At 47.1% G+C, this 27,024-nt stretch overlaps 1 protein-coding gene and 2 long non-coding RNA genes across 10 annotated transcripts; 1 reads left to right on the top strand and 2 right to left on the bottom strand.

Annotated features, from left to right (window-relative positions):
- The first annotated feature begins 1,753 nt into the window (after nucleotides 1–1,753).
- On the top strand, nucleotides 1,754–2,488 carry LOC127003600 (uncharacterized). Of its 6 annotated transcripts, none has more exons than XR_007757164.1 (4): nucleotides 1,754–1,902; nucleotides 1,987–2,105; nucleotides 2,188–2,320; nucleotides 2,447–2,488. It is a non-coding gene; the product is annotated as an uncharacterized LOC127003600 (long non-coding RNA). The 6 variants fall into 6 exon arrangements; XR_007757168.1 differs by having other exon boundaries at nucleotides 1,987–2,070; nucleotides 2,195–2,320; nucleotides 2,363–2,479; XR_007757163.1 differs by having other exon boundaries at nucleotides 2,363–2,476.
- Nucleotides 1,829–2,733, bottom strand: LOC127003601 (uncharacterized). Of its 2 annotated transcripts, none has more exons than XR_007757170.1 (3): nucleotides 2,531–2,733; nucleotides 2,200–2,283; nucleotides 1,829–1,949 (listed from the first exon to the last, which is right to left on the bottom strand). It is a non-coding gene; the product is annotated as an uncharacterized LOC127003601 (long non-coding RNA). The 2 variants fall into 2 exon arrangements; XR_007757169.1 differs by lacking the exon at nucleotides 2,200–2,283 and adding an exon at nucleotides 2,368–2,451.
- Nucleotides 2,734–12,546: 9,813 nt separating this feature from the next.
- Nucleotides 12,547–26,688, bottom strand: LOC127003250 (protein lyl-1-like). Of its 2 annotated transcripts, none has more exons than XM_050869661.1 (4): nucleotides 25,207–26,688; nucleotides 19,302–19,432; nucleotides 14,575–14,678; nucleotides 12,547–13,746 (listed from the first exon to the last, which is right to left on the bottom strand). In XM_050869661.1, the coding sequence occupies exons 1-4, from the start codon at nucleotides 25,791–25,793 to the stop codon at nucleotides 13,618–13,620; spliced, it is 951 nt and encodes a 316-aa protein (XP_050725618.1). In that variant the 5' UTR covers nucleotides 25,794–26,688; the 3' UTR covers nucleotides 12,547–13,617. The 2 variants fall into 2 exon arrangements, with proteins under 2 accessions (XP_050725618.1, XP_050725617.1); XM_050869660.1 differs by having other exon boundaries at nucleotides 19,302–19,468; nucleotides 25,207–26,685.
- Nucleotides 26,689–27,024: the final 336 nt, after the last annotated feature.

A 27,024-nucleotide genomic window follows, 5' to 3' on the forward strand; every position in this document is an offset into this window, starting at 1 on the left:
GCTCATTTTACCAGAGTCAATCTTAGTCCGGATTTGAGTACTAATTGGAGGGCCGTGTGGCCTGCCGAGCACACCGCACGCTATAATAAAGTTGATTTACATAGATTTACATAGAAACTCAGACCACACAGACCCCATGGTCTAGACTAGGTGGTCTGTCCATTTTTTTTTTTTTTACATTAATCAGATGACAAATCAACGTTGCACAACTCTTGTTAACATTAATTGAAAAAAGTGACGGTCGAGCTAAAAAAAAAACTCGCCTGCTCCCCTAAAAGAATCAAAAGAGGTGGCGAAAGAAGAAAGTCAGGTCGATTGGGAGGAGAGGTGTCCTGATACCCTCCTCTTGAAAGAGTTCAAGTCGTAGGCAGGAGGAAATACAGATGAAGGAAGATTGTTCCAGAGTTTACCAGCGTGAGGGATGAAAGAGTGAAGATGCTGGTTAACTCTTGCATAAGGGGTTTGGACAGTATAGGGATGAGCATGAGTAGAAAGTCGTGTGCAGCGGGGCCGCGGGAGGGGGGGAGGCATGCAGTTAGCAAGTTCAGAAGAGCAGTCAGCGTGGAAATATCGATAGAAGATAGAAAGAGAGGCAACATTGCGGCGGAATTTAAGAGGTAGAAGACTATCAGTATGAGGAGGAGAGCTGATGAGACGAAGAGCCTTTGCCTCCACTCTGTCCAGAAGAGCTGTGTGAGTGGAGCCCCCCCACACATGAGATGCATACTCCATACGAGGGCGGACAAGGCCCCTGTATATGGATAGCAACTGCGCGGGGGAGAAGAACTGGCGGACACGATACAGAACGCCCAACCTCGAGGAAGCTGATTTAGCCTCCTCGAGACAGCATTGTGCCCTATCGAGTGTCCTCTGCCTTATGCTGTAACCTGAGGCATTATGATTATCTAACAGGACTCAGAATTGCATTACATAACAATAACTAAAGACATGAATGAGCCTAACAAACGATATATTTTTCTTTTATCAGTGATAAGTGACACTCGCTGTTCTGACTTTCTAAAGCTGCTTCCAGACCTGTTCAATTTAGTGCAGACGGAAGCGGGCGCCTATGCATAAATAGGTAAGCGGAGACGGACTAACCCTGCACCTCTTTTAATCTTGCTAGCCACAAAGAGCACGAGTCTGAACGCACCTTCAAAAAGTAAAGTTGTGGGCGTACGCTGTGGCTGCGCGTGGCGGCGGTGCTCATTTCCGTCGCACTGGACCGTTAAGCCTGTGGCGGGTGCATGGAGGTGGGTGCACGAGAATCAATTGTTCCCGGGACACACGGCCAGTGTGACATCCGGGTTATCACAGTTTACCTTCCCCTGGTTTCCCCAGGTACCCATTCATCGATAGCACGAAAGGGAAGATGAACAGCTGGGTGAGCTGCACGCTGACTTGCTTGGCTGGTATTCGAACACTGGTCCACGGATTCGTAGCTAGTCACGGTAACCACTGCATAACATAATATGTATAATATATAAGAAAAAACAAACTCTGAAATTTCATGAAGCCCAGACACCACCGACATCCAGCCGTGTTACTTCCTGGGTGTGTTCGAGGCGGGCCGGTGTGGTGTCATGAGACGTCCGGCTATAATAAGACATCCCATCTTGATCTGCGCATGCGCGGAACCCAATGTTTACAAACACAGTGTTGATATCGTTGTTTGTCCCAGGCAAGATGGCGGCAAGACACCATGGCAGCTTTTTTGACATACAAGGGGTGTAGGTTACCTCATTTATCACATTTACTGATATACAAGGGGTGTAGGTTACCTCATTTATCACATTTACTGATATACAAGGGGTGTAGGTTACCTCATTTATCACATTTACTGATATACAAGGGGTGTAGGTTACCTCATTTATCACATTTACTGATATACAAGGGGTGTAGGTTGTCTCATTTATCACATTTACTGATATACAAGGGGTGTAGGTTGTCTCATTTATCACATTTACTGATATACAAGGGGTGTAGGTTACCTCATTTATCACATTTACTGATATACAAGGGGTGTAGGTTACCTCATTTATCACATTTACTGATATACAAGGGGTGTAGGTTACCTCATTTATCACATTTACTGATATACAAGGGTGTAGGTTACTTCATTTATCACATTTACTGACATACAAGGGGTGTAGGTTACTTCATTTATCACATTTACTGATATACAAGGGTGTAGGTTACCTCATTTATCACATTTACTGATATACAAGGGGTGTAGGTTGTCTCATTTATCACATTTACTGATATACAAGGGGTGTAGGTTACCTCATTTATCACATTTACTGATATACAAGGGGTGTAGGTTAACTCATTTATCACATTTACTGATATACAAGGGGTGTAGGTTACCTCATTTATCACATTTACTGATATACAAGGGGTGTAGGTTGTCTCATTTATCACATTTACTGATATACAAGGGGTGTAGGTTACCTCATTTATCACATTTACTGATATACAAGGGGTGTAGATTGTCTCATTTATCACATTTACTGATATACAAGGTGTTTACCTCATTTATCACATTTACTGATATACAAGGGGTGTAGGTTACCTCATTTATCACATTTACTGATATACAAGGGGTGTAGGTTACCTCATTTATCACATTTACTGATATACAAGGGGTGTAGGTTGTCTCATTTATCACATTTACTGATATACAAGGGGTGTAGGTTAACTCATTTATCACATTTACCGATATACAAGGGGTGTAGGTTAACTCATTTATCACATTTACTAACATGGTGTAGGTAATCTAATTTATCACTTTTAAAAAAGATAAAGAATTAACTTAGGTGGGACGTTTCATGATAGGCAGTCAACAAAAGACACGGTACCGTGTCATAGCTCATCCACCCTCTGTTTGTAAACAAAGCCCGCGCATGCGCAGATCAGGATGGGATGTCTTATTATAGCGGCTGTCTCATGACACCACACCGGGGCGGGGCGGGGCGGTGGTCACGGGCGTGGTCAAGCAGTCTCCGTGGTGGTGGTGGTGGTGGTGGTGTAGTGCCCGAAAAAAGTGAAAAAAAAATGTAGTGATCATTACACAAGATAAACAACAATAAGCAAACCAGTGACTATAGAAGTTTACTGACGACTGTAAATACGCTATCGGGCATACCCCAAAACCTTCGTCCCTGAGAGAGCAAAGGTAAGACTTTTGCGTTATTCTCAATATTTCTCTCCATCTGGCAGTGGTTGTCTGCTTGACTTCTTGGTTGCCAATTTTCGTTTTGGTGCCTATCGATAGAATTAGTTTTACGCATTATACAACCACTGAATAAGATTTAGGTTTGGGCCTGCCCGAGTCTATTTCTTATATAGTGGAATATCTTAATCATCTGTTCCCTAATCTATAATACTAGCATACTATTTCTCCACATTGCACCCAGCGCTTTCTCTCCATTCCTCTTTGTGCACTTCTAAGCCCCTTACCCTCTGCAAACAAGCCTAATTAGCACGTGTAGCCTTTCACAAACAACTGCTGACGCCGTGACGAAGGTAAAGTACACAGGGCTGAGCCGAGGCTGAGCGCGGCCCCTCAGACATTCGACGACGCCCGCTCATCTGTATTTTCTCTGCGGTCCGGGGTCCTTGGATTAAAAAAGAAAATAAAAAATAAAGAAATAACCCTGATGTGATTTTTTTTCAAGGGTGTAACTTAACAATTTAAGTCGATTCTAAGGGAAACTGGGTGGCTATTATAGTGGCAGTGCGACTGTGACGGAAGAGGCAGACACGAAAATCTTTGCTGATCACAGCCTGCCCGAATAACAGAGATAATTGTTTATTCATGTGACCGACACGGATGTAGTCGTGCTTTTTATAGATACTTTCCCTCAAATTTCGTGCTTCAAAGGCCCATGGACTGGCTATAGTGAAACCCAATTGGTAAGTTCGTTGCCCTTTCCTCCCCTCTGCTCTGCCACACAGTCTCGACACCTATCTCTTCCTTTCATATGTTAGCTATAGGTAACATATGAGAGGAAAAATAGGTATATTTTGACTGTGTGACAGAGCGGAGGGAAGGGCATGCAGGACCAGCGGGAGCCAACGCCAAAATGGCCTCAACAATCTGGTTTCACTACACTGCTGTGCTAAAAGACACTCTGGAACTCACAGACGCATTACAGCCTTCGTGTCTCACCACGCTGCCGTTCAGTGAGCTGCTCATTTGGATTAGGAAAGAAAATATTTGAAAACGACCCACCTTTCAAAATTCACTGAGCCAGACTCTTGAAAATCTACTCCATCACCCAGCACACAATCTTCAAATTGGCTGAAGATTTGCATCATGTCTGCAATTTGAGGGAGACACCGATGAGAAAACATGGGAGCAAAAACTGACCTACTTTTCAAAACTTACTTGGCCAGTTTATTGAACATCTTCGCGTGACGAAACATCGCTCACAAAAATGATTGCACACTGACTGATGCTCGTGTGATTTCTCTGCGGCCTGAAGGAAACAAAACCGACGGGGCCAACACACACACACACACACACACACACACACACACACACACACACACACACACACACACACGTTGTACTTTTACTTATAAAAGATAAAATTAGGTGCATACGTTATAGCTGCGCGTGGCTGCTGTGCTCATCTCCATCGCACTGGCCCAGCAAATAAACACAATACAGCAAAACCCTCAAAACTCCCTCCAGCAGCACAGGGCAGCAGGCAGGTGGCGAGGAACAACAGAACACTAAGGGTCATATTCTTAAACATCTCGGAGCCCAAGCTTACATATTAGACAAGACTTTCATAGGAGTTTGGGGCATTTCCAGGGGTAGTTTTATGACCGTCGTGGTAATTTGACCCCTTCTGCACCATGAACATAAATTATCGCTCAGTAGAACCCGACTATTCTCCTTTTTGGGCTCTGGAAATCGGTGATGTGAGAGTTGGAGGAGTCTGACAATGCCGACCTAAATATTTCCGGCTCTCATGAAGGCAGGAGCAAGATTTATTAGTGCTCTCATTTCCTCGACCTCGTATTTACCCAAACATTCTTCTCTATTTCTCATTTTCCACTTGTTATTCTGGGCAGCCGAGAAGGGGAGGCTGTTTACCCATGTGGCTGACGAGGAGGAGGAGGAGGAGGAGGAATGGAGGGAGAGGAGAGAGAAGGGGAGAGAGCTAGCGGGAGAGTTTCGTCGCTGGCTTGATAGCTTTACCAGATGCCGACGTCTCTCTCTCTCTCTCTCTCTCTCTCTCTCTCTCTCTCTCTCTCAGACGTATTTATCTCCTCCTCCTCCTCTTCCCTCCCCACTTTCTCTCCCTCCCTCCGTCATCTGCTGGGCATTAAAAGGTTTTCTCCCTCGCCGTTCTCGTCTGCGTGAGTTCAAAGTTCCTCGCCTCGTCTTTTAAGGCTTTGGACACTCTTAGGAAGGCGATTATGGAGATCTGGGGATAATAATTGGCGGTGGTGGAGGCAGGCAGACGCACGCATACCACCACTTGTCGCTCGGGGCTTGTTTTGTTTTATTAGTTTTCTCTTTGGTGGCGTTGGTGTCTTGATTCCCATGTCTCGTCAATGTTGGGAGTTGGTTGTGTTTGCCTGTGTATCTTTTTTTTTTTTTTTTTTTTTTTGGTGGATTAACAGCTAAATTCCTCGTCTTGTGTTGGTTGTTCTTTCGTGCTCGCTCGTAGTTTGATTTACTTTGTTTCATTTTCTCTTTTTTTTTTTTTTCTTAGTCGCGATCGAAACACTTCATCAATGTTGTGAGTTCTCTGTTCTGCTGTGTATCTTTTTGGTGGCTTAACGTCTAAATTCCCCTTCTTGTGTTAGTTGTTCTTTCACGAGTTTCATTTTATTTTTATTTTTTGACAGTTGAAAGAAGCGATTTTTCTTATTTGGGCGGATTGATGTTGAAATTCAATTATGTTTTTTTACAATGCTGAAAATTGAAGGAGACCGCAGGCCGTTTTTAAACCTTTATGGATTAAAGTCTACATGTTTCCCAACGGTTGACAATTCCCGTGGTTCGCACACACTGTTCAAAAGGAGAAAACAATCAAATAAGAAAAGACAACAGTGACACACACATACACACACACACACATTTCACTGAGCTGGTGTGTCATGGTCGCCAGTTATAGACAGTTGAACAAATTCAAGTTTTTCACCCGAAATTGACCTATCTTTTGGCCACTCCTCTAACTCTTTAAAAGAGCAGTGATTAGCGGGCTTTTTGTTCCACATTTGCTACCTTTTTTTATGCCCTTGAACTAACTCCTTTGCTGTAAAAAAAAAAGAGCTTATTTAGTTACTATGCATTTCAGCGGCAGACAAACGGTGTTTTTTGCAGATATCTCCTAAACTAATCGTTGGATGAGTATGATATTTCAGCACACTACCTTGAACATCCGTTCGTAATTTTTGGTTAACATACCATATTGCTATATGTGTTATGTGAGGAGTTTACTGAGTGATATTACGCCTAATCCAGTCATCATATCAAAGGTGTTACACAGAATCGGACGAGTGTGGGATACTCGTCTAACCCCTCCACCACCACCACCACCCTGAAGAACCCCCAGACCACTCCTTCTCTACCCCAGTATCACATGACCCTCTTCCCCCTACTCACACCATCAGCCTTCCACCTGTGATTTTTTTCCCTATTGTAATTACATACGTATAGGTATAATAGTTACATACGTCAGTATGTACATACATATCATACATTAATAATATTATCTAATACAATTGCTGGTATATGTGGACATGAAAACCAGACTGGGTCAAACGACCGTTAAAGCAATAGCTAATTCCGCTGTTAATGGCCGTATAGCTTGATAATAAGCAACGTATCTAACCCGTATCTCCTCCCTCTATCCGAGGTCTGAGGTGCAACCCTCGACAAACCGAGGCTATGACAGGGCCACAGGCTATATATCATTCAGTACCGAGGCGCACCCATTAGCAGTAATGTTGTCACGTTGCCCCCGTGGATGCAGGACAGCGTATGTTCTTCGTCTTGCCACGTTGTACAAAAGGGAAAGGACCCTTGGTAGAACTTATATAAGTTTGAATAGGTGAGTAGATGATTTTGGCTATGTTTGTTACTTACATTATTGTATTTATATACATGTTTTATATAATAGTAGGACAGACTGTATTATGTAAGAATATCGTATTATAGAATCGGGTGAGAAGAAATGCATACCATAACAACATGGATCTTTATGCTTACAGGCCTTACGAGCGAGTTGCTTACACTGTGGGCATGAGTGTGTCAAGAGTGAGGGGCATTGTCAACGACACCACCACATCCTCTCCCACACCGCCACTACCATCTACACCGGCTGTTTTTGACAACTTTACTGTCGGTGCAATACGCCGCCATATCCACAAGAAGTTTTCTGAAAAACAACATTTTACACTCCGCGTCATATCGGCGGATCTAAAAACAGCTGGTATCATCCCGGAGGATACCTCTGAGACAACTGTTTGGCGGATCATCCACACCATGGGATTCCAGTACAGGCTGTAACAGCGAAAAATGTATGGGAGGAGGGAATCGCTGGACGTGGTGTGTCGTCGGATTGGCGCTCTCCGCTCTCTACAGCGCCACCGAGAGGAGGGGAGGAAGGTGGTGTATGTGGATGAGACGTGGTTTACCACCAGAATGGGTCACAATAGGGAGTGGGTAGATACCACACAGGCTCCAAGCAACACTGCCTACAGTCGTCAGGTACCACCCGGTGAAGGGGAGAGATTTGTGGTGGTCGCAGCTGGCACTGACGAAGGCTTTGTTGAAGGCTCGTACCTGTGCTACCCAGCCAAGAGCAACCAGGGCGATTATCATGGAGAAATGAACGGCGAACTGTTCCTGCGATGGTTAACAACGCAGCTCCTTCCATCTCTGCCAGAGCCATCGGTACTGGTGCTTGACAATGCACCATATCACAGCCAGCTGACGGAGGAGAGTCGATGCCCTACCACAGCCACCAGGAAGGCAGACCTCACCAAGTGGCTGGAGCACCGCAACATTTCCATTCCACCTGCTGCCACTCGCCCTGAGCTGTTGCTCCTCTGCCAGAAAAACCGTCCACAGACTCAGTATAAGGTCGACAACACCATCCGTATGTGGGGCCACGAGGTCATACGGTTACCACCTGGCCACCCCGAGCTCAACGCCATAGAGCAAGTATGGGGAGTCATGAAGCGTTATGTGCGCTCCAAACTCCAGCGGTTTACCAGGACGGATCTACTGGCTAGACTGGAAGAAGCCAGACAGTTGGTGAACAAGGACATGTGGGCGGGAGCTGTGCAGCACTCTAGAAAATTTGAAACATCATACTGGAAGACTGATAACATACACGAAGGAGTCGAACCCATTATTATTCACATCGGCAGTGATGATGAGGATGATGAGGTTTTTTTGCATAGTGATTGAATAAATCATGTTCTGTCATAGTTGTGCATATTTTTATTCCTCTCTCTGTCTCTCTCTCTCTCTCTCTCTCTCTCTCTGACTTTTACGCATTATACACATATGTATAGATTAAGAAAAATATATGCAGTTTATAATTTTTTGATAACATGAATATACAACAAATAAGTCAACAAAATAATATTATATATAAACTGGACCACTTTTTATGATCAATAGGCAGACAGTACGCAATAAGAGTATCAACTTTTCCTAACAGTAGAAGGTCCAAGTCACAGGTAATTCCAGCACATCATGTTCACGTGGTTGACCATAACGACTGCAAACATGGCTCTCCTATATACTACACGTAAACGTGTTGTTGTACAGTAATTATCAACGTGAACCACTTCTTGCCTTCATGAAATTGTACCATACTCTTAGGAAATAATCATATCTATACATACACACTTACAGAACATTATAATGTATAAATACAGTAGTGGGAGAAGTAGGGAGGGGCACAGGAGTGAGGGAGGCGAGAAGCAAGGAAGAGGAGAGGAGGGATAAAGAGGCGGGGGGGGGGGGACTTCCGAGACGGGGGAGACGTAGTAGTGGTTAGGAATGGTTTGGGTGGGTGTGTGGGGGGGGGCACACTTTCATTCGAATGCGTGAACATGACTCGTCGGCTTTGTGTTATTTTTCACGAGTAAACTCCTCACATAACATATATAGCAAGGTGGTATGTTAACCAAAAATTACGAACGGATGTTCAAGGTAGTGTGTTGAAATATCATACTCATCCAACGATTCGTTTAGGAGATATCTGCAAAAAACACCGTTTGTCCACCGCTGAAATGCATAGTAGTCCCCCTCAATATTGTTTGGCCGTGTGTACAAATGCAAATAAATTACTTCCCTTAGAATTAACAGTTACGCATACTAGTTGTTCAGTCTGTACCGGCTAAGAAGATAATTGAATACATCCATCAATTACTATCCAAAAACATACCATGCTGATTCATTGCTAACATTTTTTCATAATCATATCTGTCCACACATGGTATTGCAAACGCGAGGCGGCGAGCCCGGCATCAAAGCGTTGCCTCGGCACAACCATCGCCACGAGGAACGAGTCGAGAAGCGAGTGGCGCCGAACCCGAGTCCCGAGAGGATGCGAGTCTTCCATTGGCACTGCGAAGCAAAAGTAAATACTTCATGACAGCTTGATGAACTCACGCCGCATTGACGGACGAGACTATCAAGAAAACGTAACAATGACTTGAAGATAATACACTGTCACATGATTCGAAACGGTCAGAGTAGCATAAACAAGCAAAAAATTAAGTCTTCGAAAAGTGGAGCCCAACTGGCGCCACTTACAAAAAAAAAAAAAAAAAAAAAAAGAGCAAACTAGACGTTCAACGAGTTTAAGTTCGAGAAACAGGGAAAACGCTCTCCCTTACTTAAGAGAACATGCTTAAAGAGAACAGTTCTTGCCCTTGATAGGCCTGTTTGCGCCATACTAATAACAACAGAGGAAACTGAAACGTTGGATAGAGTCATTAACTCGTAAAAGTGGTTCATAGAAAGCTCTTAGAACGGTTGTCTCGCTCCTTAGATAACACTGGAACTGATGTCAAAGAAATAGCCAAAGAAATGAGACCTTGTAAGACGGGCGGAAGACTTCAGTAGCTTCATACGAAAAAAAAAGTTTGGCTCACATTACTAAGCCAATTATTGCACAGGGAAACATTTGTCAGGCCACGAACTAATCGCTGCCACGGACTGATTCATAATTAGAGACGCATGTGAGAGAGAGAGAGAGAGAGAGAGAGAGAGAGAGAGAGAGAGAGAGAGAGAGAGAGAGAGAGAGAGAGAGAGAGAGAGAGAGAGAGAGAATAACTACAATGGAAGATAGTCACGTGAGAAATGATTGTTTGTCGGACCACTGAATCAAAGCCGGTGTGCGGGGGAGGGAGGGGGGGGGGGGGAGGCTGCTAGTGGTAGGAGGGGGGGGGCGGTTGTGGGGAGAGTGTCGGGGGGGGGGGGGGGGAGGGGGGTGAAGGGGACATGCAAGGTAAGCTGTGGGTGTGGCAGGGGTCGGGGTGGGTGCGGGTGCGGGTGTGGGTACGTGGGTGTGGGGTGAGTGAGTAACGTGAGTGTGGGTGTGAAGTGAGCGAGAGCTGGGAGTGTGGGTGGTGTGGGTGAGTGTGGATGAAATGGGGATATGAAAGTCAATAAGGGTGTGTGGATGGGTGGGTGATGGGTGGGTGGATGAAGGAAGGGCGTGGAAGGCAATATGAGGGTATGAATGGATGAGTGCGTGTGGTGTAGGTGGATGAAGTGGATGAGTGGATACAGTAACGGCGAGGAAGCCAATATGGATGTATGGATGGGCGGGTGCGGTAAATGGAAGTCAATATGGATGTATATATGTGGGGGTGGGATGTGGGCGGGTGAAGTAAGGTCGTGGAAGACAATATGGAGTGGATGGATGAAGTAAGGGCGTAGTGAAGGTGGATGCAGCAATAACGAGAGTGGAGTTTATGGATGCAGTAAGGAGGTGAAAGATAATATAAGGTTGTGGGTGGATGAAGTGTGGGCGTGGATGACAGTATGGGGTGTGTGGATGCACGGGCGTTGTGAAGGTGGATGCAGCAACAACGAGAGTGGAGTTTGTGGATGCAGTTAGGAAGTGGAAGATAATATAAGGCTGTGAATGGATGCAGTAAGGGCGTGGATGACAATATGGGGTGTATGGATGCGTGTGGGTGTGGGCGGCGGGGGACAGGGCGTGGCGGGGGCGTGTTGATGACCCTTCCAGACGCAGGGTGGGGGTAGGGGGGTAGGGGGGCAAGGGGAGCTCAACACCGGTAGCCTTGGCCGCGACGCACACCTTCCCTCACGCTTTTTTCCCCCGTCTCCCTCGCTCCCTTTCCCTCCCCGCCACTTAGGAGAGCAAAGAAGGGACGCAAGTATGGCTCGATGTGATTCCCAGTCCTCTGCCCACCCTTCTATTGTCCACACCCACGCGGCCATGCATACAACACTGAAATATATATAAATACACATCACTCTGCTACTCATCTCTTCCGCCGCTTCCTCCACTCCCTATCCGCTGCCCTTCCCTCTGCTACCCACACCCACACACGCCCATACAACACATAAATACATATAAATACCCACATCACTCTGCTACTCATCTCTTCCGCCGCTTCCTCCACTCCCTTTCCGCTGCCCTTCCCTCTGCTACCCACCCCCACACAACACATAGATGCACAAATACACATCGCATTGCCTCCTTTTCCTCCCTGCCACCTAAGAGCATAGAATTAAAGCAAGTATACCCCGACGGGACTCACATTTTTTTTTACAGCAAAGGAGTCACTTCAAGGGCATAAAAAAAAAGGAAACAAATATGAAAAAAAAGCCCGCTAGTCACTGCTCCTAAAAAAGAGTGAGAGGAGTGGCCGAAAGATAAGGTCAAATGTCATGTCTCTGCCCTTCCCTCCGTTACCCACACCCACACACGCCCATACAACACAGATACATAGAAATACACAATGCACTGCCTCACTTTCCCTACTCGTTACTTGAATGAGGAAAGAAAGGACGCCAAGTAACACCCAGCGAGTTTCACAGTCCTCTACTCTCCCTGCCTACACCCACACCCACACACGCCCATACAACAGGAGGATACATAAAAATACACATGGCACTGGCTCTCTTCGTCTCCTCCGCCGTCTCCCTCATCCTCCTTTTCTATCTCGGCTCAAAACACATGATGTCTCTCTTCTCCTCCGCCTCCCTCTCTTCCTTTTCCATCCCCTCACTTAATACCGCAAAGAATGGACACTTGTATGCTACCAACAGATACAACGCCCTTTACCCTCCCTTCCAACGCTCTCAGGCCGCCCACACATCAAAAAATACACAAAAATACGAGGAGAATCAACTCACCTCCATCTCTCCGCCAACGCTCGGGCAAAATGGCGGAGTCACAGCGTTCGAATCTGCTTCAGGATTTCGAGACGACGCTTCGGGGACTCGTTTTTGAAGACCGTCTGGGTGGTTGCTCGTTGGTATACACTCGTGGAGGCATGCAGTGGAAGGCATTCATACTCATGTTGTGGGTAGTAAATCATTATTCATTAACTCAATAACTTATACAGAGGTCGCGTAATGCCTTCACAATACTGGTAAGATATTTTTCTCTCTCTCACGTGCGTCACAATAAACGACGAAAGAGCGATGATTGGCGCTCGAGTCTTTGTCTTTCCATAGCATCTGAGGCGGTTTCTATATATCTGTCTTTTATTTGCCTCATTATTGTTTAGGTTTTTTTTCTCTTATGTTTCGGTAATTCGCACAAGTCACGAAGTACACATTTGCATCACCAGTTCACTGTTCATATCCGCTCGTGCACAAGTACTGTTCGTGTTCTCTCCACACACACACACACACACACACACACACACACACACGGAACAAAGTGAACGGCCGACGAACACGTAATGAACGGGAAAATAAAATAATAAAAAAAACGATAAAACAAAGAAATCTGTTAAATAATCAAAATGTTCAGGGCCGCCACAACTCAGGATCTTTACCCTTGCTGAAGATAATGTGTACAGCAGAGCTTTTCTGTCTATATTTTGATTTATTTTTACACTGTGGTGAGAATTGGAAAGAGAAAATGAAAGAAGGAAGGGGAGAGGCGAGGGCTGGAGGGAGGATTAGAAGGGAGGAACTGGACAAGTGAGAATGGGAGGGAGGAGAAAGAGGAGCAGCGGAGGGGAGGGTTGGAGGGAGGATAAGAGTACAGGAAGGGGGGGGGGGGTGAGAATTGGAAGGAAGATACACAAGAGGGAGGAACATTTGAGTGTGGCGAAGCTCTCAAAGCCGCCACGACTCATCTTTCGTCGCCGGATTTGTATACACGGTGGAAAATTTCAATTATAGATTTCCACACTGATCACTCTTAAGCCAACAACATTTCTGAGCGTGGCAGTGATGGTACTGACAGCGAAACTATCATTTAAAACTCGTAACACCAAAACCCATATAGCTCTTTTCTCTTCTCGCATATATAGTTCGATCTTTCATGTCGATCTTCACACTAAACTTTCTGAAGCCAAAATTCCTCGTCGTGGCAATGGTGGCGGCGGGGACGACCCTTAACAAGTCCCTCCGACGAGTCAGAAGAGGAAGGAGCAGACCTGGAAGGCGGGGTCCTCCAGGGCGGGGGCCTTCACGTAGGACAGGTCGGGGGTCGCGGCGCCCCCCAGCACGCCCTCTGCCGCCCCTGGTGACGAGGCGGCCTTTTGCTGCTCGGGGGAGGAAGAGAAGAGACGAGTCAAGAGGGAGAAGAGATGTATCAGGAAGAGCAGGGAGAGAGGTGTCAAGATAAAGAGGAAGAGTTACGTCAAGAAAGAGAGAGGGAGAGAGAAGGGAAATATATAAGTGTCAAGAAGAGCGGGAAATGAGGTGTTAAGAGGGGAGAGAGATATCAAGAGGGGAAAGAGTAGTAGTGAATTTATTTCCATTTTACATAGTGCATTAAAAACAACAACAAATACAATAATAAAGATGAGCGGGACGTGTGTGTGTTAAGTAGCCTCCCTAGTGAGCGGGCGGGTCAAAAGAGGGGAAAGAAGTGCATCAAGAAGAGGGGAGAGAGGTGCATCAAGAAGAGGGGAGAGAGGTGCATCAAGATGAAGGGGAGAGAGGTGTATCAGGAACAGCAGGGAGGAAAGAGGTGTTAAGATGAGGAGGAAGAGTTGCATCGCGAGGGGCGGAGAGTGTGTCAAGAGGCAGACAGACGTGACGGGAAATGGTTAAAAGCTGAGACATGTCGGGCGTGTGAATGAAAGAGGAAGAGGGTGCAGAAGGACGTGAGAAAGGCAGGAGGAGGAGGAGGAGGAGGAGGAAGGAGGAGGAGGAGGAGGAGGAGAAAGAAGAGTCGAGGGAAATAATAGGTAGGTACATATATAACAACAAAACAGTAATCATAGAAAATGAGCTAAATACACTAAAATAATCAAAACAAAACAAGGAAGAAGACGAAAAAGAAGAAGAAGAAAACAACAACAACAACAACAACAACAACAACAACAACAACAACAACAACAACAACCCTACACACACGCACGCACCTGCTTCTTGAGGGACGCGAGGCAGAAGGTGCAGACGGGGCGCCGCTCCCCCGCCCCGGTGTAGCTGTACTGGGAGTGGCGGAGGCAGGGCTGCTCCACGGGGCCTGGGGGAGGGAGGGGAGGAAGTTATAGGGGGGAAGGGGGGAGGAGGGAAAAGAGGGGTGGAGGGGGAGGGGACGGAGAGGAGACGAGGGGAGGAAGGGGAGAGGCAAGGGTTGGAGGGAAGATAGAAAGGGAGGAAGGGGAGAGAAGGGGTAAACGAGGGAGGAAGGGGAGAGGGGAGAAGGGAGAGTTGCAAGAAAGAACAGAAAAAAGAAAAGGGAGAGAAGTGAGGGTTGGTGGGAGGAATAGTGAGGTGGAAGGGGAGAGGGGGAGGGTAGAAGGTTGCAGGGAGGATAGGAGGGAGCAAAGGAGAGGGGGAAGGGGAGAGGGGAGGGGGAGGGAAGGAGGAAGGAACAGACGGGAGAAATGGGAGAGGGAGGAAGGGGAAGGGGTTACAAAGGCGGGAAAGAATGGGAGAGGAAAGGGGAAGAACAGAGGGGAGGAGGGGAGAAGGGAAGGGGGAAGGGTTGCAGGAGAGGGGAGGGGTGAGGATCAGAGGGGAGGAGGAGGAGAGAAGGAGGGGGAGGGTTACAGGGGAGGGGAAAAGGGAAGGGAGCAGAGGGGAGAAAGGGGAGAGGAGTTAGGGGAAGGGGGGTTACAGGGGAGAGAAGGAGGGAGGAACAAAGGGGAGGAAGGGGAGAGGAGGGAGGAGGGAGGGGAGGTGGTTTAAAGGGATGGGAGGGAGAGGGGGAACAGGGGGGAGGAAGAAGAGAGGGAGGAGGGTAGGGTTGCAAGGAAGAGGAAGGGAAGAAAAGAGGGGAGGAGAGGGAGAGGGGAGGGTTGAAGGGAGGAAAAGAGAGGAGGAAGGGGAGGGGTTAGGATTGGAGGGAAGATTATTCAAGAGAGGAGGAGGAACATTGAGAGGAAGAGACACAAGGAGGAAGATGAGGAGAGGATAGAAAGAGGATAAATAAGACAGAGAGAGAGAGAGAGAGAGAGAGAGAGAGAGAGAGAGAGAGAGAGAGAGAGAGAGAGAGAGAGAGAGTGTAACCTATTTTTCCTCATCTGATATCTTTCAATATTCTCTTTGCTTGCTTTGTTTGTCTCTCTCTCTCTCTCTCTCTCTCTCTCTCTCTCTATTTCCATTATCCATTCCCTATTTCAACTCCTTCCCTTCTCTCTCTCTGTCCATCTTTGCTCCCACCCTTCTCTCTCTCTCTCTCTCTCTCTCTTACTTCTGTTTCCATTATCCATTCCCTATTTCAACTCCTTCCCTTCTCTCTCACCTCCCATCTTTTCTCCCACCCTTCTTCTCTTCCCTAATCTTCCCTCCCCCTCCTTTCCTCCCCTCCCGTATCCCTTTCCTCTCCCCTCATATTACACCTGTCTCTCTTCCTCCCTCCCTCCCTCTCCTCCTTCGCCCTTTCCTCCCCTTCCTCCCTAAAGGCTTAAAAAGGTTCTCAGCCGTTCCCTTTAACCCTTCTGTATCTCATTACGCATTTCTCTCTCCTACTCATTCATACTTCTCCTTTTTTTCTTCCTTTCGATCTTGTTTCAGTCTTCTTCCTCTCTTTTAAGTGTTATATTGCTTCTCTCATATCATATTTACGCTTTTTTTATATTTTCTATGCTTTCTTTATTTTCTACAGTATATCGCTCCATTTTTTTAACATTTTCTATTCTTTCATTATTTTTTAAAGTATATCTCTCCTTTTCTTGCTGCCTATGTATTTGTCTGTGTGTTGTTTTCTCTTTATCTTCATCGTTTCTACATGTTATCGTTTCTTCTTACACTTTTATTTACCTTTGCCGTCTTTCACAGGTAGGCAGGAACACAGGTAAGATGGAGGAACGTGAGAGTTAATGGAGAGCGAGAGAAGGAAGAAATACAGGTGAGGAACAGGAAGAATAGATATAATGGGTGAAAAAAAAGAGTAGAGAGAGAGAGAGAGAGAGAGAGAGAGAGAGAGAGAGAGAGAGAGAGAGAGAGAGAGAGAGAGAGAGAGAGAGAGAGAGAGAGAGAGAGAGAGAGAGAGAGAGAGAGAGAGAGAGAGAGAGAGAGAGAGAAAGGAGGAATGCTATTGATGGAAGAAAGAACACAGGTATGGTTGGAGTTGAATCTGTCTATCTTATTTCTTTTTTTTACCTTTCCTTCTTCCTACTTTCAACTTCTATCATCCTTTCCTCTCGCATAACTTCCTTTTTGCAATCATCTTCCGCCCTTTAAATTTCCTATAGCTCCCATTTCTCGCTTTCCACGTGTTTCTTTTGTTTTTATTTCATCCCTTCGTTACCTTCTTTTATCTCTTCTCTTTCATATCTGTCATCCGTTTCCTCTTACATATTCTCTTAACACAATTTTTCATCTTCCAGTCTTACATTACTTTTTCCTCTCCTTTATCTTGCTTCTCGTTTATCTGTTTGTCTTCTTTCTGACTTACGTTCGCCTCTCTTCTCCCTTCTTCTTCCCTTCCACATCTGTTTTTTTTGCCTCTCTCATAACACTGTCTTTCTGCACCTGTCTCCCACATTCTCTCTCTTCATCTCCGTTCCCTACCCATCTTCTCTCCTCCAAAACACCTTTCCTCTCTCCTTCACTTCCCTCCTTCCTTCCTCTCCTTCTGCCTATCCATTTCATATCTCCTGTTTCTCCACTTCTCTCTTATATTATCTGTTTCTCCAATTCTCCCTTTTCATTCTCTCTATTCTCTTCGTATAATTTCTTTCTCTGTTTTTCTCCTCCTCTTCATATCTATTTTTTCACCTGTATTCCAATCTCCTTCCTTTCTACTCTTCCACTTTCTCACCTATCTCCATAATTTATCACTTTTTCTTCTTCTATAATGTCTGTCTTTCATTCTTCTTCACACCTTTTCTCCAGTCTCGCTTTGTACCTTCTCCTTCGTCTGCGTACCTGTTCTCCTTCCTTATTACCCTTTATTTCTTTCTAAATATCACCTGCTCCTCCATTATTACACCTGTTTCTTTCTTCCTTCTTTATAGTATGTCTCCCTCCCTTCCACCATTCCTCCCTTCCATATAATACTTTCTTTTCCATCTGCACACCTCTTGCCTTCTCTCCTACTTCCTATCCTTTCCATAACCTAACACCTATCCCCCTCCCCTCCATTCCACCCTTTCTTCGTCTTCACACCTGGCTATCCATCTCTGCATCCGCTTTTCCATACAACACAAGCTTTTCCATTTGTATACGCGTTGCCTTCTCTCCCACACTCCTTACTCTTTATATAACTTTACACGTGTTTCCCTTTCCTCCTCCTTTCCACTCTTTCTTCGATCCACACGGCTGTATTTTCACCTGTACACCTGCTTTCCCATAATATCACCTGCTGCCTTTTCCTAACCTCTCCGTAACCTAACAACTGTCTCTACTCTTTTCGACCCTTCCTCCTGTCTCCACACACCTGCCTCTCCACACATACACTTGCTTTTCCATTATAACACCTGTCTTTTCTCCTACAGTTTCTCCATAACGTAACATAACACAAAACGTAACATAACAATACCTCCCTTTCCCTCGTCCGCCTTTCCTCCCGTCTCCACACACAGCAGTCAATCCATTTATACATCTGTTTTCACCTGCCTTCTCTTCTACACTTCATATCCACCCCCTTTCCATAACGCCTTCCACCCTTTCTCCCTTCATCACCTCTTCACAGCACTTTATCCATCTACACACCTGCACTCTTCTTCACGTCATATCCTCCCCTTTCCATAACACCTGCTCCTTCCTCTTCCCTTCACATCCTTCCTCTTGTCTCTAAACAGTTGTCAATCCACTTATATACCTCTTCTCACCTGCCTTCTCTTCCACCCCTTCCCATAAGACCTGCCTTCCTTTCCCTTCCCATCCTTCCTCTTGTCTCCAAACTGTAGTCAATCCACCTATGTACCTTTTCTCACCTGCCTTATCTTCCACCCCTTTCCAGAACCCCTTCCACCCTTCCTTCCTTCCTTTCGTCTCCACATGCCCGTCAAATCACCTGTACACCTGCTTTTCCACACATTTTTATACACATCCATACATCTGCTTTTCCATATATACATGTGTTGCATTCTCTCCAACACTCCCTAACCTCCTTTATCCATAACAACTGTCTTACTCCATCCTTTCCACCATTTTTCCCGTCTCCACACACACACACACCTGTGAGTCCCACCCGTACACCTGTTTTTTCTTCATTATAACACCTGCTGCTTTCTCACCTACACTTACACCCTCTCTGTTACCTAAAATTTTCTCTCTTTAACCCCTTTTCTCCCTCCTCTATCTCTATTACACCTGCCAGTCCTCCTAAACACCTATTCTCACCTTTCTCTTCTACATTTCATCTCTTCCCCTCTTCCCCTGTCTTCCTCCACCCCTCCCACCCTTCCTCTCGGTTCCACGCACCTGTCAGCCCTGTCAATCCCTCCATCCACCTGTCCTCACCTTTCTCTTCTACACTTGTACTCTTCCCCTCTTCCCTTGTCTTCCTCCTCCTTTCCCACCCTTCCTCTCGGTTCCAAGCACCTGTCAGCCCTGTCAATCCCTCCATCCACCTGTCCTCACCTTTCTCTTCTACACTTGTACTCTTCCCCTGTCTTCCTCCTCCCTTTCCACCCTTAATCTCGGCTCCACGCACCTGTCAGCCCTGTCAATCCCTCCATCCACCTGTCCTCACCTGCCAGGAGCTGCGTGCCCAGGTGGCTGATGTAGGAGGAGGCCAGGCGGAGAGTTTCAATCTTGGAGAGTTTTCGGTCGGCCGGTTCGGTGGGAATGAGGGTCCGGAGGGTGCTGAATGCGCTGTTCACGCTGGGAAGACACGATCCGATGTTCAGTGTGGGGACTCTGAGCGTGGGGGAGAGATGCTGAAGGGGCTGGTGGCTGGGGGGGAGGGGAGGGGGGAAAGGGGGAAGGAAGGGATTGGGTGTGTGAGGGGTGGAGATATGAAGGGGATGGTGGCTAAGAGGGCAGGGAAGGGGAGGAAGGGGTGAGGGGAAAGAGGGAGAGAGGGGAGGAGGTATTAATGGGGCTGGTGGCTGGAGGGAATGGGGGGCAGGAAAGCGATGGGATGTGTACGGGAGGGGAAGGGGGGAGGGGGAAGAAAGCGATTGGGTGTGTGAGGGTATGAAAGGGGTGTAAGGGAAGGGTGAGTGTGTGGAAGAGATGCTGAAGGGGCTGGTGGCTGGGGGGGAGGGAAGGGGGGAAAGGGGTAAGGAAGGCATTGGGTGTGTGAGGGGTGGAGATATGAAGGGAATGGTTGCTGGGGGGGCAGGGAAAGGGGGGGAAGGGGTGAGGGGAAAGAGGGAGAGAGGGGAGGAGGTATTAATGGGCCTGGTGGATGGAGGGGAGGGGAGGGGGGCAGGGAAGGGATGGGCTGTGTAAGGGAAGGGGACGTGGGGGAATGTGAGTAAAGGGAGGGATGTGTGTGGAGGGAGAGGGGCTGGTGGCTGAGGGGAAAGGGAGATTAGGAAGGGGGTGAGGGGGAAAGAAAGGGACAGAGTGAGGGAAGAGATGCTTCAAGAGGCTAGTGATGGGGGGGGGGGGGGGTAGGAAAGGGAGAGAAGGGGAGAGAAATTAGAGGGAGGCGAATGAAGGGAGGGAAAGTTGTGGGTAGAGAGATACTAAAGGGGTAGCTGAATGGGAAGGAAGGGGAGGCAGGGAAGGGATGGGGTGCGTAAAAGAAGGGGAGGAGTGGGGAGGATACTGGAGGGGGTGGATACTTGTTATGGTGGGGAGGAAATGAAGGGAAGTGGAGAGAAACGAAAGAGGGACGGTGGGGAGGTAGAGAATGAAGGGGTGATGGGAGATGGTATAGTATAAGAAGAAAGAGGAGATGGATGCATTGGGAGGATGGGATAGGGAGATAGGGAGTGGTGGGGAGGGAGCTGAGGGGGAGGAGGAATGCAGAAGAGAGTTGAGGATTAATGTGAAGGGGAGTGAAGGGAATGGAATAAAAAAATAAGTGTGGGGGTGGCGTGGGAAGGGATACTGAAGAGGCTGAAGGCTTGTTTTTTTTAAGGGAAGGGAAAGAAAGGGGGAAAGGGATAAGTGTGGGGAGGGTGAGTGAGGAGGGAGGGGAGTCAGGAAGAGGAGGAATACTGGAGAGACTGGAGACAATGTGCAGGAGGAGAAAGGAAAGGGAGGAAAGGGATAGATGGAAAGGCGAATAACGAAAGAGAGGGAACGGGAGGAAGGGAAAAGAAAAACTGGAGAGAGTAAACACGATGTACGGAGGAGAGAGAAGAGAAGAAGTGAATGAAAGGAGGGAGTGGAGAGGAAGTGCGGAGAGGCAGTGGTGGAGGGTGGGCGTAAAAGGGGAGCAAGGTGATTAAAAGGAGACTAAAAAGGATAGACAAGGAAGGATAGGTGTAAGTCAAACGAGAGGGGAGTTACCTGACAAAGAGGGGAGAAGAGGGAATAGGGATGAGGCCGTGTGAGGGGCGACATACTGCAAGGGGAGGAGGCTTGGAGTGGGGAGAAGAAAGAGGAGGTGGTTGGGGAAGAAGTGTGGGGGGGGTGTGAGTGTGTGTGGGGGGGGAGTGGATGGGTGGAATGAAAGAAAAAAGGAAGAAAATTAAAAAAAGAAGAAGAAAATGAGAAATAAATGAAAATGAAAAGGAAGGAAGAAAAAAACAAGGAAGTAAGTGAATGATTGTGAGAAAGGAAGGTAAGGAAGGAAGAAAAGGAAGAAAAGAAGGAGAGAGAGGAAGAAAATGAAAAATAAATGAAAATGAAAAGGAAGGAAAAAAAAACAAGGAAGTGAATGAGTGTGGGTGAGAAAGGAAGGTAAGGAAGGGAGAAAAAGAAAGAAAAGAAGGAAATTAAGAGAGGAAGAAAATGAGAAATAAATGAAAAGGAAATGAAGGAAGAAAAAAACAAGGAAGGAAGTGAATGAGTGTGTGGGTGAGAAAGGAAGGTAAGGAAGGAAGAAAAGGAAGAAAAGGAGAGAGAGGAAGAAAATGAGAAATAAATGAAAAGGAAAAGGAAGGAAGAAAAAAAACAAGTAAGTGAATGTGCGTGGGTGAGAAAGGAAGGTAAGAAAGGAAGAAAAAGAAGAAAAGAAGGAAAATAAGAGAGGAAGAATATAATAAATAAATGGCGGGAGTAGAGTTACCACATTAGCAGGAAGAAAAATAACGGGAGGAAGGAAAAAAATTATATAAGTGGATGAATGTATGGGTGAAGTGGGTGTGTGGATGAATGTGAGAGTGGATGAGTGGGAAAAGTGGAATGAGGAAAAGAAAGAAGAAAGAAAAGAAAAAAAAGGAGAGAGAGGAAGACAATGAGAAATAAACGTTGTTGATGATGATGATGAGGAGGAGGAGGAGGAGGAAGAGGAGGAGGAGAGGGAGGGAGCAGAAGAATATGTAAAAGGAGAGAAAAAAAAAGAAGTAGGTGTGTGGGTAGATTATACGGAACGAAGAAAAAAGGAAGAAAAGGAAGAAAAGAAGGAGAAAGAGGAAGAAAATGAGATACAAAAGGTGGAGAGTAAAGTTACTATATTAGGAAAAAAATATAAAAGAAAAAAAAGAGAAGAAAGAACGTGGATAATTCCGTGTGCGCGTGTGTGTGTGTGTGTGTGTGTGTGTGTGTGTGTGTGTGTGTGTGTGTGTGTGTGGGGGGGGGGGGGTGAATGACAGCCAAGCACCTCCTTAGGCTTTCGAAATACCAATTATGTCTTCACTCGACAGGCGCGCGTCGGTTGTTTGGGCAAGTTTGTTTGTCTGATACTCAACACACAGCTACTGACGAAGGAAGGGAGGGGAGGGGAGGGAGGGAAGGAGAGAGGATGGTTAGGAGAGCTGGAGGGAGGGTAGGAAGGGAGGGATAGGAGAAAAGAAGGGAGGATGAGAGGAAATAAAGAAGAAGAAGAAGAAGAAGAAGAAGAAGAAGAAAAAGACGAAGATGAAGAAGAAAAGACGAGAGAGAGAGAGAGAGAGAGAGAGAGAGAGAGAGAGAGAGAGAGAGAGAGAGAGAGAGAGAGAGAGAGAGAGAGAGAGAGAGAGAGAGAGAGAGAGAGAGAGAGAGAGAGAGAGAGAGAGAGAGAGAGAGAGAGAGAGCACCAACCGAGGAAAATTAAATAAGACAAGAAAAATAAGGAAAAGATGACAAAAGAATGGAAAATAACGAAGGAAAAAAGCAAAAAGGAAAGAGAAGGAAAAAAAAAACTAACAGTGCAAAAAAAAATAGTAAAAGAAGAAATGAAAAACAAAATAAACAGCGAAAGGAAGACACAACCATGATAAATGAAGGAGAAATAAATAAACGTGAGGAAGAGAGGAGGAGAGAGTTGGAAGGAGGAAAAGGAATAGAGGAAGAGGAGGAGAGAAAGTGAACAAAGAAACGAAAGAGAGAAGAAGAAATATGTGCATCTATTCTAGTATACGAAAATAAATGAAAGAGGAGATGAAGGAAGGGGTAGGAGAGGAAGAGGAGGAGGAGGAGGAGGAGGAGGAGGAGGAGGAGGAGAGGAGGAAAGGACATTAGCACCGTCAGCACTTACAAAAAAAGGCGGAAAAGAGAGAGAGAGAGAGAGAGAGAGAGAGAGAGAGAGAGAGAGAGAGAGAGAGAGAGAGAGAGAGAGAGAGAGAGAGAGAGAGAGAGAGAGAGAGAGAGAGAGAGAGAGAGAGAGAGAGAGAGAGAGAGAGAGAGAGAGAGAGAGAGAGAGAGAGAGAGAGAGAATATAAGGCATTACAATAACACCAATACTGACGAAGTAGAAAAAGAGAGAGGAAGGAAGGGAGGATGGAGGAAGAGGGGAAGGGAAGGGAGGAAGAGGGGGGAAAGAATGGAAGGGAAGGGAGGGGCATCAACAGGGAGAAAGGCAGGAAGGAAGAGAGAGGAGGAAGGGCGGAACGAAGGGAGGGAGGGAAAGGGAGGGGAAAAGAAAGGATAGGGGGAAGGAAAGGGAGAGAGGAAAATAAAGAAAAAAATAATAAATAGGAAAAGCAGGGAGTTATGGATGACTGAAATATGGAGAATGGCAGGAAGGAAAACAGAGGAGGAAGGGAGAGAAAGGGTTGGAGGGAGGCAAGGAAGGAGGGAAGGGAAAGAGGAAGGTAAATAATAAAAAGGAGGAAAGAGAAGGAAGGGGGAGGGAAGGAAGGAGGGAGGGAAGGAAGACAGGAAAAGAGGAAAGGAAAGGAAGAGAAATATAGAATCATAATTAGGAATGTATGAAAGGAGGAAGCAATGGAAAAAAATGATTCAGGAATGGAAGAAAGGAAGGAAGGAAGGGAGGAAGGAAGGAAGGAAGGAAGGAAGGAAGGAAGGAAGGGAGGAAGGAAGGAGAGAAGGAAGGAAGGAGAGAAGGAAGGAAGGAAGGAAGGAAGGAACATAGTGAAGAGGGAACAGGAGAAGGAAGAGAGGAACGATAGGAAGATAAAGTAGAATGAGAAAAAAACAATGAAGGAAGGAAAGGAAGAAAACATTTAGAGAGGAAGTCAATAAGAAATAAAGGAGAAGAAAATGAGAAGGAAGAAGGAAAAGAAGAAGGTAATAATGAAAGAAAGAAAATGGAATGGAGAAAAGAAGTTAGGAAGAAAAACGTAACCTCAGAAGAAAATAAAAAAGAGGAAGGGATGGAAGAAAGGAGGAAAGGAAGGTAGGAAAAGAAGGAGAAAAGAAGACAATGAGAAATAAAGGTGAGGAAGAAAATGTAAAGGGAAGGAAAACAAGGCGGTAAAAATGAGAGAAAGGAAGAAAAGAAAGAAAGGAAAAAAGGAAAGAAGATAGGAAGAAAAAGCAGTCATCTCTGAATCAAATTTAAAAGGAGAAAGGGATAGAAGAGGGGAGAAAAGAAAGTAAAAAAATGATGATAAAGAAAGAGAGAAGATTAATGAAGGGAGGGACGGAAATCATACTACAGCAAGAAGGAAAAAGGGAAGAACAGAAAGGATGATAAGGAACGGAGTGAGTGGAGGAAGGAGGAGCAGAGGGAGAAAGGGAAAGAAGAAAAGGAAGGAGAAGGGGGTGAAGGAGGGACTCAAACAGGAAAGGAAGGATGGAATATTAGAGGAAAGGATGGAAGGATGGATAGAAGGATGAACAGAGGGAAGGAAGGCAGGATGGAAGGAAGGATGGATGGAAGGAGGGAAGGAAAGATGAAGGGAAGGAGCAAGGCAGTAGAAGGGCTCGACAATATTAATATGGAAGAAGATAGGACGAAGAAAGAAAAAAAAACAATACGAAGAAAACAAAAGGATGGGACGAAAGGAAGGAAAGAGGGACAAAAATGAAGGAGTGAAGGAAGAAAGGAAGGAAGGAAAGGAGGAGGTAGAGAGAGAAGGAAGGCAGCAAGGAAAGAGTAAAGGAAGTGATGAAGGATGGAAGGACGAAGATAAGGAAAGAAAAGCAAAAAGCAAGGGTTGAAGGGAGGGTCAGTAACCTGTAGCTAGAGGAGAAAGGGAGAAAGGGAAGAAATGAAGGAAGGGCGGATGGAATGATGGAGGGGCAGAGCAGAGGCAGGAAGGAAGGGAGGAAGGACGGAAGGATGGTGGGTGGGAAGGCAACGAGAGGGTGGTAGGAAGGGCAGGGAGGGGGGAGGAGGGGGGGCAACAGGCAGGAAGCGGCACCTGGCTCACCTGTGGGTTCTATCCCGCTCCCTGGCGTTGGCGTGACACCGCTGCTTCCCCCCGAGCGGCCCCAGGGGCTCGCCCGTGTAGGCGCCGGCGGCGGGTCCTGGGGGCTGATGACACGCGGGGGAGGACACGTGGACCTGCTGGGGGGTGTAGAGGGCTGAGAGCGGCGCCGGGGGTGAGGCTGGCACCGCAGGGGAGGTAAACACGGGGTAGCAGGAGCCCGAAGAGATGTCCGTCTCAGGGGCGGCGGCAGACGTGGCTGGCGGCGGGGGGGAGGCGGAGGGGAGGGTCCTGGGGTGCGGGGCGTGGCTGGGGTATCCTGCTGCCTCGCCGTCCTCCTCCTGCTTGATGGCCTCCGACGGGGACAGCCGCAGGACGTCCCCGGGCCCCTCCAGCGCCTCCAGCATCGTCAGCGTCTTGGCGGTCATGGCGGCCTTGCCGGGGCTCGTGGCTTCCCCTCGACGCCTCTTGCTGGGGGAGGCGTGGGGTGTCCTGGGCGTGGGCGAGGAGGCGTGGGTGCCGCGGGGGGCGTGCGGGGGGGTGGCGGGCCCCCTGGAGGCGTGGTGGGAGGGGTGATTCCTCTTCCCCATGGCGTGTGTGTGTGTCCCCTCCGCCGCCCGCCCGTCACACACACACGTGCACACAATCACGAGCCGGGGAGCTGCCACGCACACACATGGACCCCGGGAACTCCTCGCCGATACACGCACATGCACACCCACACGCACACACACGGAGGACCTGTACACGTCGCGATCCCTGCGTGTTATGGTGACCTATCAGTGTGCTCCCGGCCTGGTTTCGTCCCCCAGTTCGACTCCCAACCTTGAATGCCCTACACACGGCCACACGCACGCACGTAGACAGACACACACACACTCGGCGACCCTTGTGTCTTCTTGGTGACCTGTCTGCGTGCACGGAGGCCTGGCTTCGTTTCCTGGTTCGAATCCTGTCCTTCAATACCCTACGCACACGCACACACACTCTCAGTGACCTCCGTGCCTTATTGGTGACCTGTCTTTGTGCTCCGCGGCCTGGCCTGATGCCCCGTCCGACCTCTGTGTGACCCGGAGTGACACTGAGGACGTGAGTGTCACCAAGACCTCGAGTCGGTGCCACTGCCTGGGTTGCCGCGCGTCGCCAGGCCAGAAGGAGTCCCACAAGGTGACTTCGATGTCCGCCTCCGTTTGTCCCTCTCCGTTTTCTTTTCCTCACTCTCTGAACTTGTGACTGGGCTAAACTACGTGTCCTTGTGTACGTGTGTGTGCGTGTGTGGGTGTTTAGCGAGCGCGTGTGTGTGTTTGTACGCTTGTTTGCGAGTGTTTGTGAAGTGGAGGCAATGATGAGTGAATGAGGCTGTTGAGGACAAATGCAAATGATCGTAACTGGGAGAATGTGTTGTGGCGACGCAGTGTTTGTTTAGAAAAATGAAGCGGTGTGTTGGGCGCCTCATCTACATATTGTCACCCTGCCTGTCTGTCTCCGTGTGTGTGTGTGTGTGTGTGTGTGTGTGTGTGTTATGCTGACTTTGTGTATGTCTGTTTTTGCGGTTTTCTGTGCCTGTCTGTGTGTTTCCCTGTCTGTCTTTCTGTCTTTGTGTGTATCTCTCTGGGAGTTGTATGTCTGTGTGTGTATGGATGTTAAAGAGTTAGTAATTCAGTCTGTATTTCGGTCTGTACGAGTCTGTCTGTCATTCTGCGTGTTGCCTCTTTCTAGCGACTCGTCTCATTATCGAGTCTGTCAGCTTATCTGTTGCTCTGTCTGTATTTTATTTATCTGTCTGTCTGTCTGTCTCTCTATTCATCTGTCTGTCTGTCT

The sequence above is a fragment of the Eriocheir sinensis genome, chromosome 25 (genome assembly GCF_024679095.1).
Source record: "Eriocheir sinensis breed Jianghai 21 chromosome 25, ASM2467909v1, whole genome shotgun sequence".
In the NCBI taxonomy this organism is placed as follows: Eukaryota; Metazoa; Arthropoda; class Malacostraca; order Decapoda; family Varunidae; genus Eriocheir; species Eriocheir sinensis.

Bases quoted from the DNA above. Each gene is read 5' to 3' on its own strand.
- LOC127003250 (XM_050869660.1), bottom strand. From the start codon at position 25,793: ATGGGGAAGAGGAATCACCCCTCCCACCACGCCTCCAGGGGGCCCGCC. The intron at 19,469-25,206 runs GTGAGCCAGGTG...CCCCACGCTCAG, and splicing joins GAGCGGGATAGAACCCACAG to AGTCCCCACACTGAACATCG. The intron at 14,679-19,301 runs GTGAGGACAGGT...TCCCTCCCCCAG, and splicing joins GGGCACGCAGCTCCTGGCAG to GCCCCGTGGAGCAGCCCTGC.